This window comes from Hyaena hyaena, unplaced genomic scaffold (genome assembly GCF_003009895.1).
Source record: "Hyaena hyaena isolate Hyena2069 unplaced genomic scaffold, ASM300989v1 scaffold_499, whole genome shotgun sequence".
Taxonomy (NCBI): Eukaryota; Metazoa; Chordata; class Mammalia; order Carnivora; family Hyaenidae; genus Hyaena; species Hyaena hyaena.
The window spans coordinates 1,400,615-1,414,689 of NW_024081129.1; the positions used below are offsets into that span (position 1 = coordinate 1,400,615).

The 14,075-nt window shown below is 40.7% G+C and overlaps 1 protein-coding gene across 2 annotated transcripts in view; it reads left to right on the forward strand.

Annotated features, from left to right (window-relative positions):
- Positions 1-13,747, forward strand: part of KCNN2 (potassium calcium-activated channel subfamily N member 2) — a 215,890-nt gene extending 202,143 nt beyond the window's left edge. The window contains exons 8-10 of one of the 2 annotated variants that reach the window (XM_039254648.1): positions 4,394-4,521; positions 10,792-10,861; positions 13,149-13,747. In XM_039254648.1, coding sequence (XP_039110579.1) covers positions 4,394-4,521; positions 10,792-10,861; positions 13,149-13,436 — 486 coding nt within the window. In that variant the 3' untranslated portion in view covers positions 13,437-13,747. The remainder of the gene's footprint in view (positions 1-4,393; positions 4,522-10,791; positions 10,862-13,148) is intronic. The other variant, XM_039254650.1, reaches the window with a different exon arrangement.
- The last annotated feature ends 328 nt before the right edge of the window (positions 13,748-14,075 follow it).

Consider the following 14,075-nt stretch of genomic DNA (forward strand, 5'->3'; position numbering starts at 1 on the left):
CACGGTGCTTGGAGACACAGCCCATGGGTGAAAACACAAAGTGACTGGATCACTTGACCCTGCCCTGTTCCAAAGCTAGAGTATTCACCCAGCCCCAAGTACCAGCTCTACAGAGGGCTTGAGTGGCATGTAGTCTTACTGTCCAGGTTTAGAAGTGTTGTATGTGTTTGTCCCCAGCATCCTGGGGGCATCACCCACGGTCTGTGAAGCAACATTTTACCCATTTTGCCATAGTTACGGGAATGAGAGGCAGGAAATTCTTGCTTCTTGAGTCAGAGGTTATGTCCCTTCTCTTAAATCTGAGAAGAGTAGAAGCATTGCACCAAAATAAGTCTCTGAAGGGAGAGGCAAGGGTGAAAATGACCAAGAAAAACCAATTAAATAACAATCAGAATAGTCAAAAGCAAAGGAAAATTATAAACGAAGTCCTCTTTAAAACAATGCTCTACTAACGTGTATCTATATAGGTTTGAGCAAGGTAAAGTTTCACTGAAAAGTCAAACAGCTTTTAAGTGCTTTTGTGGTTTATCTAGTATTACTACCCTGAAAAATATATTTTACCTTATAACCTATGGCTATAATATTTCATCACTACCTATAGAAGTCAGCAGTAGAACATTTCATGACCTTTTTAACTTCAAAGGTGGTTTTAAGGCATCTGCATAAGTACCGTTACCTTTAATAGTATTATTGCTTTTAGGGCCTTTGTTTTCCCAACATACCTGATTATTAATATGCCTTTCAAAATGTTTCCGATAAAAGATTTTAATTGGAATGGAGCATGAGTCAGGCAGAGCAAATGTTCATTTTTTCCCCTGGCTGTGGACGCAGGGATGATGGGAGGGGAGAAGATTCCTACTAAGAATGAACCCTCACCTCACTCTCCTTATTTCTCGATGTTAGGAAAGTACTTCTCAGTGTGGGTGACTCATTAATTGGCACAAGAATCACTACAGCTACTAATTTTTGAGGGCTAGATCTATGATCTGCCATAGCAACCATCATGGTATCCAGCATGTGGTAGACACCCCATAAATTTGTTGAATTAGTAAATGGAAATCAGGGAAGATATACTTAGATCTTACACCTCTTCTGTAACCTATATACCCTTCTTATCAAGAGGGTCCTTTGACCATATATATTTATGTATAAATATATATCTGTGTCCCATGATTGGAAGTTCTTATGATCCAGGGTGCCCGGGTAAGTCAGTCAGTTGAGCGTCCTACTTCAGTTCAAGTCATGATCTCATGGTTCATGAGTTTGAGCTCCACACCAGGCTCTGTGCTGACAGCTCAGAGCCTGGAGCCTACTTCAAACTCTGTGTCTCCCTCTCTCTCTGTCCCTCCCCCATTCACATTCTGTCCCCCCCTCTCAAAAATACATAATAAAAACACACACACAAAAAGTTCTTATTATACAAAGTATACACTATGGTACGAAATACTTATCACCACCTATGTCCAAAGCCCTGAGCTTGGGAGACACAAAGGTTAGTGACAATACTCGTGTCCTCTTAGAGTCTATAAATGCCCTGGAAGGGCAGGATGGAGCTCTAGGCTTACACTGTTAGACATCCTGACATTACGTAGTTCATAACTACGTAAACAGAGGAAACTTTCCCTCCAAATCAACTTCTCCTCTCCAGTTTCCCCTATAAGGTTGCTATCATGGCCTTGTAACAAACAGTTCCCCATTGTTCAAGCTTGTGGAACACTGAGGTGCTTTCCACCCTGTCCCTTCCAACCCAAAGAGGGACCAGAAAAACCTACTATTCTAGACACATGTGACAAGTAAGCAGAGGGCACATGTTTCCACTCTTGGGCACATGTTTTGTGACTGCTGTTTTGAAAAAGCAGCAGATAGGATGCTTCCAGAGTGTTCTTCCTGGTTTTCACAACCTACTAGGGAGTTAGAAAGGGGAATGTTTCAACATAAATGTCTGTGTTTCACAATTTTTAAAAGCAGCTGTAGGGATTTCGTTTTCAGATGAGTAATCGTTTTCATTTTTAGCCTGTCAACCACAATAAGCATTTTGTGCATGTGAACCCTACAACAGAGAACTTGGGGGGTTCACTTACCCCCATTAACTCAGAAACTGAGGTTCCCTGCTCCCCTTCAGCCATTCCCCTGCCATCCCAAAGAGGAAAAACAATCATTTAAAATACATCAAGGACGCCTTGTTCAAAATTTAAGAACTTGGGTAATTTGGCATTTGCTGTTTGTGGATGGGAATCCAAAGCAAAATCAATTATTTTGTTCTCCTGCAAACATTACTATGTTCAACTGCTGTGTTACAGTCCCATCTGTTTTTACCAAGTTTTCTAGCTTCCTCCTCTGTGTCTTGGGGTGATAAAATCAGGGAGGGGACGTCTACCAGGGCCCCTTGCCCTCTTCTAGGCAGCTAGAGCTGTTCAGAGAGCTGAGACCTCACTTAGCTGGCCCTCCTGTTTCCTAGTGTGGAAGGACCCTATTCGAACTGCAGTCAGTGCGGCCAGTAACTTTCTATCCCTCTCTGTTTAAAAGCAAGATCCTCAGGCCACCTGGTTGGCTCAGTCAGTTGAGTGCTCAACTATTGATTTCAACTCAGGTCATGATCTCACGGTTTGGAAGTACGAGCCCCTCATTGGGCTCTGTGCTGACAGTACAGAGCCTACTTGGGATTCCCTCTATCCCTCTCAAAATAGATAAATAAGCTTTAATTTTAAAAAAGTAAATAAAAAATAAAAGCAATGTCCTCATCCCTTAGTCTTTTATATAGCATCCTTACCTCTGAAAAGGACATGAGGATCAAAGCCTTCTCTACCCCTGTAAAGAAGAGAAATGTGTTTCCGTAAGAATGAAGAGTAAAGAATTTAACTAGAACACCTTTGAACTTCACTGTGGATGGAGGTGCTATTTCTCAGACGCACTGCTAATGCTCAGCACCTGACATTTCATTTTCCACGGGTTTCAGAATGAATGCTTTCTGGGCAGACTCTGATGAATATCCAGAGAAAGTGCATTATAAACCGAAGTCACTGCTAAAAGCAGTTTTAAGAAAGAGTGATTTTCTTAAAATGGGTTCTAGCAATTTCCCTCAAAAAGAAACCTTTTCAGCAGCATGAAAAAGATTCACCGTCTGCTACCAAACCTGATGCTTTGGGTGCTCAGAGTGAAGAAATGTATATACCTCCTGGGGATCATAGCTGTCATGTAATTCTAAGACTCTTCTTTTCTGACAGTTAAGGCCTGAAACGGACTCAAGTGATAATTCTGTCTACTCTTCTCATGTAGGGAAGAGAAAACTAAAGTCCTGCAAGGTTTAGCGCATCCACTTGACTTGACTTGGTTAGTGCAAAGTCAAGAACTTAGAACACTTTCGAAGTCTAGTTCATGGCTCTGTCTTCCCTACCACAGTGCCTTTCTTAAAAAGTGATCTTCCTCCACCCAGCCCCCGATTAGCCTGCTCTTTGTGAAACAGGCTTTATCCATCACTCAGAAGAATTCAGTGGATCAATTTCTTAGAGTAAGTCATTAACAACAAGCCTCAGGGGAAGCTCTGGGTCATCAGACCCTGCAGTATGAGCAAGTAAGGATGAACATGTCTGTGGCTGGGCCTGTATCAGCGTCCAGGAATTGTTGAAGATGCTCATCATGAAAGAAAGTGCTTGAATATTACTGGGAACTATTCATACCTTCCATCAGCCTCAGTAGGTCTTGGCTGTGTCACTAAAACACTTTTCTCTTTTAGGTTTGTCCCATCCATTCGAAATGCAGTGTACTCAGGTTAACTCACAAAATCATGACAACATCGACTGTCAGCTCATTAAAGCATGCTAACAGACATACAGTTTGCTGAATCACTCGAGAAGGGCAGAATAGGGCTGCTTAGACACTGAGCAGTGGATAGATGTCCTTCCTGTAGTTCACAGCCAAAAATGCCAAGCAAACTTGCAAAAGACAAGATTCACCTTGGCCTTCTGGCATTTTGCCTCTCTCCAAGGAAATGAAGAACATGGGGACAACAAATGAAATGTAAGGTGCAGAAATCAGCACCTCTTCCAACCTCTTCCACCCCCCACCCTGTAATGTTGCCAGGCAGGTTATAAGCACCTCATGATTTTTAAAATGAAGATGATTGGATGACAATGTTCCTGATGGGTAGAGGTTAGCCCAGAAAGAAATCAGTACCTCCCTAATATTTCAACTTAAATGTTGTTCCCAGACGGACACAGGTACTTTGTAAAGGCACAGACTCAAGAAAAATACTCTTTTGAGAAATAGTTACTAAAGAGAGATAGAACTTACCATGATATTTGGGATTAAGAATAGGACCCCTGGCCATGTTTGCAAAGGATTCTGCTCTGGGAATTTATCAACTGCTTTGTTCATTTGTTTGTTTTCTTAACAGGTGAAAAACGCAGCTGCCAATGTACTCAGGGAAACATGGCTAATTTACAAAAATACAAAGCTAGTAAAAAAGATAGATCATGCAAAAGTAAGAAAACATCAACGAAAATTCTTGCAAGCTATTCATCAGTAAGTACCAGTTTTCATTCATTGTCAACCTGCTTTTTGTAGCTCTGGGTCTCAAATTCCCACACTTGGTGATTATTCTTTCGTGAGAGGGGGAAAAAAGAAAACACTGTCATGTGTGTTCCCAGAAGACATTATTTGGCAATTTAATAATTCATAAATGAAACCCTGAGAAAATTGTAAGTTCTTTTTTGGACTCAGAATCATCCGTTATTGGAAGCAGAGACATTTAATATATTAGTTAAAATGTCTTCTCAGTTTCTCTCTTTAGAAACAATATTTTCAGTTGCAATTGTATGTGTTAATATAACTTATTTATTCATATGGCTTGCCCCAGGATGTTTAGTTTGTATTGACTGCAAAATCTTGAAAAATATTTAATAGTTTATGATCGCTCTGTTTTTTGTTTTTTTTTTTAACAGACTGCCAACATCTTTCTATGAAGGCAGTACCTACACTTGATTTAATACTTGCATTTTTAAATTAGTCTTTACTTGGGACTCAGGGGATTTTCTATTTACTATATGTTCATTACAGATTTTATAGTGCTTTTACCATGATTATGACTTTCTGCAGTCCACCCTTATTCAATATGCTTAAGTTCTTTCATGTTATTTTGTTTCTATGCTATATATAACTATCATAGACTTTGAAAGGACAAATGTCTATGTAGTAAGTTTCAATAATGACTTGAAAGCACTAGCTCTTTCTCCCCCAGGCTGGCGGCATCCTTACCGTAAGTACATTCATGTGGGTATCAGTCTTGAGGCCGTTCAGCCTTGCTCTTAACTCAATGCCATTTCTGTATGGGCAAGAGCAGCTCAGTCACATGCGTGGGTCAGAAACATGGCTATCCTCATGCAGCCTACCCGGGTACTCATGGAAAGGTGGGTAAACACTAAGTATCTTGATTACACAGCAAGGTGGGTCTTCTCAGAGCTGCCTAGCACAGCAGACCAGAAAAGCTCTGAAGCTCCGAGTTCTTATTTGGTATATTTAGGTAGTTCATAGGTACTATATCACACTTCACATTCTATGGGAAATCACTAAGCATTCAAATGCTATCCTTTGACCTCTCCTTCCAACTGTGCTTTTTAAGTAACTATCACTAGGAATGTGGGCTGCATCTAGAAATTGCTGCCTGCCTTCATGAGAATCAAATCCAGGCTCCCTGAGATCTAAAAGAGAGGGAGATTCTGCATGGATGGTAGAGCAGCTGGCCCTCCCGGCTACTCAGAGCTATTCAGTCATGATCTCGCCACCACCAGCACCAAAGTTGACGTCATTTCGCCTTTAGCTCTGTGACTTCACACCGGGCCCACAACTATGCTTTCTATCTCCTTGTAAGGAAAGGCTAGAATCTTAAATTAACAGTCTTTCAAAGTCTGGGAAATTGTAAAAGGGAAACACAGAGGAACAGTATAGGAGATCTGGCTCACAAGCGGGAATTGCTTGCTGAAGTTCATGGCCACCTTTACAACCAAATACCCCTCCCCACCTTGTGGAGCCTCCGCACCTTGATTCCTTCAAGTTTAGATCTCAGAGAATGAGTATCCTGAGAGATGCTGGGCCTTCACCTCTGAGGACAGGCCACTTCCTCCAGGATCACCCCTCCTGGCACAGAGATCATTCCTACACACCCACAACCACATACCACGTAGGAACCTACCATTCATGCAAGAGGTACACATGGTATATTGTGGAGAAAGCATTCTTTGTACTTTTAATGTTTTGCCACTATACTACTCAAGTATATTAAAAAGAAAACTTACCTTCGTGGGTGTGGGCAGGTGCAGTCACTCTATGGGTCAAGCAGCCACATGCCCCATTTCCTCCGGGGTCTTATTTATAACCTTTCTGTCAGCTTGATGACAGAAACTAGACATTAACTAGATGACATTAACTAGATAATGAAATGCAATTGGCCTTTGATGCCATTGGTAAGTTTTTATATCTAACAAAAATACTGGGAGAAAATGTTTTTGCAGTGTCTGTAAAAATTTTGTAGCCACGCGTGAATGGTGGGTATTTATACATTTATAGTTTATATGTCTTATGATGAAATGCATTCATGCTGAAACTTCAGGGGACAGCTTAGGGATGGTCACCGTAAGTTTTTTCAACTTTGCTCTAGGTTTGAAAATGTTTATAATATGCTGCAAAAAACTATTTGGGGGAAGCAAAGTTGATACATTGTCCCTAAGCAATTGTTAGAAGGTGGCCTGACCTGATCCTAAGGGTTTCGAGGTACAGCTTACATGGGTCTTCCGCATGCTGCTTCAGGATAGAGTAACAGAGGAAACCCCTCGTGATTCTTCTGCCTTCTTTGACGTTTCTCACTCTGTTTCTTCTATAGCAACATGAACTTCTAAAGTAGATGAGCTTCGAGCAGCTCAAATGTTCTGAATTGTTTTATAATTTAGTCTTGGGCTTAGATTTCCTTTGAGGTGTGTGGCGGGGGGGTACTTTGTAAAAAGAAAAAAAAAGTATAACTGAAAATTTAAATGGGCTGGGTTTGGCTCAATGATTCTAATCATGCATAATCTCTCATTTTAAGTTAGTGATACAGGAAAGCACATAGGGCTCGATTCTTAAGGGCAAGGCTCCCATTGCCCCCCATTCAGACATAGTGAGACCATCAGCCTCGGTGAAATCAGCACCGGGTGAAATCAGACCTTGCTGCTTGAGGGAGAAGTTACAAATTCATTTGATAGAGCTTTCTCCCTGGCCTCTCCCATCCTCCGATTTGACCTGAGAGCTTTTCCAGAGCTCTGTCTGGGCTCCCCTCTTTTCCAAACTTCACAGCCTCTCTCCCTGACACGCGGCCTCCCTCATCTCTGGTGGATGCCTGCTTCTCCAGGCTTGTGTCCTCTTTTTCACTAACAGATCTGTCTTTTTAGATCATCACTTAATGCTGTGAAGCATTCTGTTCCTGTATACCTTTGAAAACTTTTTCTGGTATCAGCTTTAACCTTAAAGCTTATCAACTCTTCTGTCTCAACTGTAGACCCAGCAATCTACATGAACTTGTCTCAGAGCCAAGAAATTCAGTACATACAATTTCTCTAACTCTGAGTTTTGGACGGCCCACCTTTCAGAAAGCCAGGCTTCTAAGAAGCCCCAACTTGGAAGGGATGGACACCGTCCAAAAAACGACACCACCATTATAGTCATCCTACTATGTAGAACACTGTCCTTTCAACCCTATGACATTCATATTGGGCCAAAACAGTTCCTGCAGTTTACTTAGACATCGTGTATCAAAGAGGCCGTGATGACTTGATAGAAGGTCTTCCTTCTGAACCTTCGTTCTGGAGGAAGCGCTGGATTTCACGTGGGGGGGAGTCTCCTGGCAATGAATGGTGATACTATAAGTGAACCGTGTTTTTCCTTGACCAACAAGCCAAAATCCTACAGAGCCTTAACAGGGTCTCTGAGCTAACGAATCGAGCCCCCTGTGCACAACTGAACACCACACTGTGTTACTCTGTTCCAGAATATTTTACAGTTTCTTTTCTTTTGTTTTGTCTTTTTATTTCAACAAAATGAAAATAGAGCCCGGAAGTAAGTTGTGTGAGCCGCTCCCCTCGACATTTGCAGAATTCTCTACCGGCTGCATGCATCCAAGCGGGTCCTTTATTTGTGAATTTCAGTAGTCTGATTGCTGCTATGGAAATGTGATCCAAAATCATGATACTTTCCTGTGATAAGTGAAGTTCACAAGGAAGAAGTCAACATACGTTCCTTATTCTTCTTTTTGGGGGGCGGAAAAAGTAAACTATTCTGGCAGCTACAGCTTTAAGTAGGCTTTTTCTACCCATTCTACGGTGCAGTCTCAGGAACAGCAAGGCTAGGTGATTTAGGTTCAAGGGGCTTAAGGCATCCAGATTCAATAGGCTGCTCTATGTCAGCTTTCCAGATTAGTGGGGGGAAAAAACTGGGCAAAATTCTACTGTCAGAAACATAATATGGTAATTCAAGAGCAGAGTACCCACCTCAGCTAAGGGACATGTACTGGCCCTTCCACCGGGCTTGCCAACCTCAGGGCCTTCCCTATGCTCCCAAGTTGCTGGAGGCTTCTGGTCCAGTTCCCTAGACTTGAGTCATTCATGTGTTCAAGGTCCCATTCCTTGAATTTGAAAACAAAGCTTGGTATAAATCTCTATCACAAAATGGCTAAAATAAAAACAAAAACAAAAACACCCGCTCCCACTCCCAGGACAGAGAGGTAAAGGTAGCATCAACTGACATTTGAAATACTGGTGTTGAATTCTAGCCGCGGAACTGTTGCCGGCAGGAAGGTCTCAGCTGAAATCCTGCTCTCTTTTTTCAAAAAGGAGAGAAGAGCAGGTGTTGGGAGATAAAAACAGGAGAGGACCAGCCTGAGACATTTTTCTTGTAATAATCAAGAATTGGAAGAGAATAAAAGGGAGGAAATGTCTCTCCATCTGGTTTAGTATTTAATGTCTTCTGGTTTGAGTATCACATAGCCATCCAGAACACCTCTGTTGGTACAAACACAGCCCTTCAGAATACTGTCCTGGCCTAACCCACCTCACTTCATACAGTAAGAAACTGAATGTTAAATTAGGGCCAGGGAGAGTGGAGTCCACGTCTGACACCGTTGTTCTCTCTAGTACATTTCTGTAGAATGACCTCACACATGTTTAAAGGTTTTTTGTTTTGTTTTGTTTTGTTTTTGCCAGGAGTGGGGGGGGGATGGAAGGGGACTTGGTTTTCAAAGGCGTACATCAAGAATTGTAATCCTTGTAAGTACATAGAGAAACCTATCTCAACAATTTGTTAGATTTAAATACCTACTTGTAAATTCCTTTTACACTTACACATAGTCCATCTCTATACTAGCATAGAAAGGAGCCAATTAACTTAGTTCCAATCATTCTAATAAGGAAACACAGACTTGCCATGACAAGTTATAACCTTAAGCTGTTTTACATGGTTAAATATCATGTTACAGACAGGTGTCAGTTAAACCCATACTGGCAGAAGGAAGTCTGTCTTCACTGTCAAACAGATTTGATGACATATTGGGATTCGTAGTTTCAAAACAAAATCACTGAACACCATTGAACATTTGTTGTAAAAATCTCCCTGGCAGTAAAATCTTGCCCTGTGAATTTTTTATCCTTTTTTTTTTTTTTTTTTTTTTTTGGTAATTACCTTCCATTGAAATTGGGGAATTACAAAGATTACTCTCTCCAGCAACAACACTACTGTAAATGACGTATCATCAAGGTAATAAGGTTAGCATGGATTTTGTTTTCTTTTCTTTTTTTTAAACTAAGTAGTTAAGAAAGACTTGCTTCTAGTTTGGAGCATGACTCAGACTGTTGGCCAAAAGAATAAACCCCTTTTCTCATGTTGGAAAAATCTTAATTTCTTCATATGGAATAATCATTAAATATTTTTTTTAAAAAGAATTATAGTGAATAAGGTAAGGCCTAGTAAGAGTCATCATTAAGATTTTTTTAAAAATAGCAGTGTTCTGACTGTCCATCAGATATACGCACTGATATTTAAAAGTAACTTTAAAACCAGAAATCCCATCTGTCAGACATTTTAATTGTCCGCTGACTTTCATCTACAATAAAAAATTGAGGGAAATTCTCCCAAGGCATTGGCCTGGCCTCCCTTCCAATTCAATGGCAGTTTAAGATAAAGGTCAAGCAAAACACAATGAAGAATAAGAGACTTATGTGTTTTGGGTTCTCTTGCTGCTGGTTGAATAAAAGTCTTATTTTTGCTACTAAGAATCTCACTTATCACTGTGTTCTCATCAGGTTCAAATACCTAACCCAATCCATCTCCAACTGAACAGGGCCATCCTGCGTATCTAGTCATGTAGGCATAGGAAGGTGCTCACTGCTCCAACATTGGTGAAAGTCCCGTCGCTTTGCCTATTTCTTCCTATGTCTATTTGAAACGATACTGGGATTTTAAGGAATGTTTTGGCTTTTCTCATATGGTTAAATCCTTATGAGCCTTTTCTCCCAATTCAACTTTTAACTCCCTGGTAAATAGTTGTCCTAAGAACACCTCATCTCTTACTCTCTCTCCTTTCCTTTTTGCGGTGTTGGGGAAGCATGCTCCTCATTGTTCCAGATACATAACCAGTTTGAACTTGACCCCCAAATATTCAAGGCATTATCCATGCAGTTATTTGCTCTTGTCGATTTTATGCATGCTCTTTGGAAGGCGGATGACAGCAGGAGAGAGGAAGGAAGGTTTCTGACTTGAGATTCTGTCTTTTAGATTAAGAAGTGTAAAAATGGAGCAGAGGAAACTGAATGACCAAGCCAATACCTTGGTGGACCTGGCAAAGGTAAGCTTGGTGTCTCAGCCCTCACGATGAGGTGTGTTGGAATGGAGCATTGCACAGGGACTGATGGCACATTGGGAGGAGGACACCCAAAACTTATTTCACGCATGAAGCCAACAATTAGCCCTAACATGATGGTCCACAATAAAAGATTTTTTTCTAAAACTCTTCATACGCTCTCTCCCTATATAAATTATTCAAGCCCCATTCTAAAAGCCTTCCTGATTACAGTCACTTGAAAGTACCATAGGAAATGTACATGGACTATGAGACAATACCATTGGGTTTTGTATTTGTCATTCAGTCTCACCCTCTAAGAGAAGAACTACATCCTGGCTTTGACCCTGACCTTCAGGGCTACATACGATTCATCAATAATATTTTTTTATTTACTTTGAAGCCAACCCAGAAGAATGTGAAATAGTTTTTTTAGAGATACAAGAAATTACATCTTAACATGAAAATCATCATTTTTTTAAAAAAAGGGAATTGGTTTTCATAATTTAGGACTCTCTTTTCATTATTTAAAAAACTCATACTACTTTTTAAAAAGACATGAATAGTTCCCAGATTCTTCTTTCACATTTACAAGATTTATCTGGTTGATTTCGATTGTCCCTTTCAAGTAAACTCTACTTTAAAAATATGAATATTTAGGGGTGCCTGCATGGCTCAGTCAGATAAACATCCTTCCCTTGATTTCAGCTCAGGTCATGATCTCATGGTTCATGGGATCAACCCTGCATCAGGATCCACACTGAGCATGGAGCCAGCTTAAAATGCTCTCTCATGTGTGTTTTCTCTCTTTGCCCCTCTCTCACATTCTCTCTCTCATAATAAGCATTTAAACAAATATATTTTTTGATTTGTTTAAATATTTTATTTATTTTTAAGAGCAGGAGAGACAGAGCACAAGCAGGGGAGGGACAGAGGGAGAGGAAGACACAGAATACGAAGCAGACGCCAGGCTCTGAGCTGTCAGCACAGAGACCAATGCGGGGCTCGAATTCACGAACCATGAGATCATGACCTGAGCCCAAGTCAGACACTTAACCAACTGAGCCACCTGGGCGCCCCTAAACAAATATATATTTCTTAATGTGAGTATTTGTCATCAATGACCTGACATTTTCCTGAACTAAGTCCAAAAGAGGTATTAGAGTAGCCTGTGTGGAAATTTTCAGCCTTTAAACACAAATGCTTTTAAAGGGGCCTCTCTCAATATGTTCTGTTGTTTGTTTGATAAATCAGTTGTGTCCTTTATAAAGCTTCCAGTATCATCTATGAAAATCACACCTGTTTGTCTTAGTTTCATGAAATAACACAATTATATTCCTTTTCATGTATATCAATAACACATACTATATAACTATGTAAAAGTTGAATATTTGAGATCTTATGAATAGAAGACAGTGAAGTCTTCAAAAACTTACCCGAAGGGCAGCATACATATATCATACATTTAAGGTGGGCAGCACATATACGAGACTCAAAGATGTTCTCAATAATCCTTACAAACATGGCTCTCACATAGACACATCTTGAACAATCATGGGGCAGACTCCATGGTCTGGAGCATCAGTCCAAGGTCAAATGATAAAAGAGACTGCTTGGAAGTAATATAAAGTATAACATCTTACTAGATATAGAATTAATATTATAAATATATACTGCATAATGTCACCTCAGGAGATTATTGATGAGACAAGATGCTATTTCTGTCAAATTATTTCTTTTGTGCCCTGCTTACTATGACAGCTCTAGGGCTGTCTTGCCATAAGCATTCAGTATTTTCTGAATGAATGAATGTTGCTCACAGAGTCTCCAGACTAGGTAGTAAAAAATAAAACTACTGTCTCTGCCTCCATGACCACACTCAAACTATGCACCTGTATCTGGAACAGTATCTCCCTTATTCAGCCGGTTCATTTATCATCATTATGAGGTTGTTAAGCAGCTAAGAGCACATTTTTTTAAGTTAGAGAGAGGGAAAGCAGCAAGAGAGAGAGAGAGAGAGAGAGAGAGAGAGAGAATCCCAAGCAGCTCCTAGCTGGCAGCACAGAGCCCGACATGGGGCTCCATCTCACAAACTGTGAGATCATGACCTGAGCCAAAATCAAGAGTGGGACACTTAACCAGATGAGCCCCCGTGGGGGGCCCTCTAGAGGGAAATGAGACAGAAAGACAGCTTCAACAAAGGGTTGAAGAGAGCGGACAGCTTGCTTCCTGGGCAGGTGGCATGAAACCTTGACTTCCAGGTTGCCCTACTCATGCCCATCCTGTTTTCCAGACCCAGAACATCATGTATGACATGATTTCCGACCTAAATGAACGGAGCGAAGACTTTGAGAAGAGGATTGTTACTGTGGAAACAAAACTAGAGACTTTGATTGGCAGCATCCACGCCCTCCCGGGGCTCATCAGCCAGACCATCAGGCAGCAGCAGAGAGAGGTCATGGAGGCTCAGATGGAGAACTATGACAAGCATGTCCCCTACAACGCTGAGCGGTCCCGATCCTCGTCCAGGAGGCGGCGGTCCTCCTCCACAGCGCCACCAACTTCATCAGAGAGTAGCTAGAAGAGAATCAGTTAACCACAAAATAAGACTTTTTGCCATCATATGGTCAATATTTTAGCTTTTATTGTAAAGCCCCTATGGTTCTAATCAGCGTTATCCGGGTTCTGATGTCAGAATCCTGGGAACCTGACACTAAGTTTTAGGCCAAAATGAGTGAAAACTCTTTTTTCTTTTCCTTTCAGATGCACAAGGAATGCACCTCTTATTGCTATATAGATTGTTCCTCCTGTAATTTCACTAACTTTTTATTCATGCACTTCAAACAAACTTTACTACTACATTATATGATATATAATAAAAAAAAAAGTTAATTTCTGCACATCCCTGTTTGGTGACTTGAAATTTCTAAAGGTTCACTTCCCACATTATTTGCAAGCTAAAATGACTGATTATTGTCTGATACATGTTGATACTTTGATCACCCAAAGTCTGACTGGTCAGAAGACTTGTCATCACTCTATAACCTATTCGCTATAATTTTCTCCCATTATGAAACATTATACTCACATTTCATTTGATACAGCCAGCTTACTATTCTTTTTTTTTTTTTTAATTTTTTAATTTATTATTTCTAGGAGAGAGAGAGAGAGACAGCGTGAGCAGGGGAGGGCCAGAGAGAGAGGGAGTCACAGACTGAAA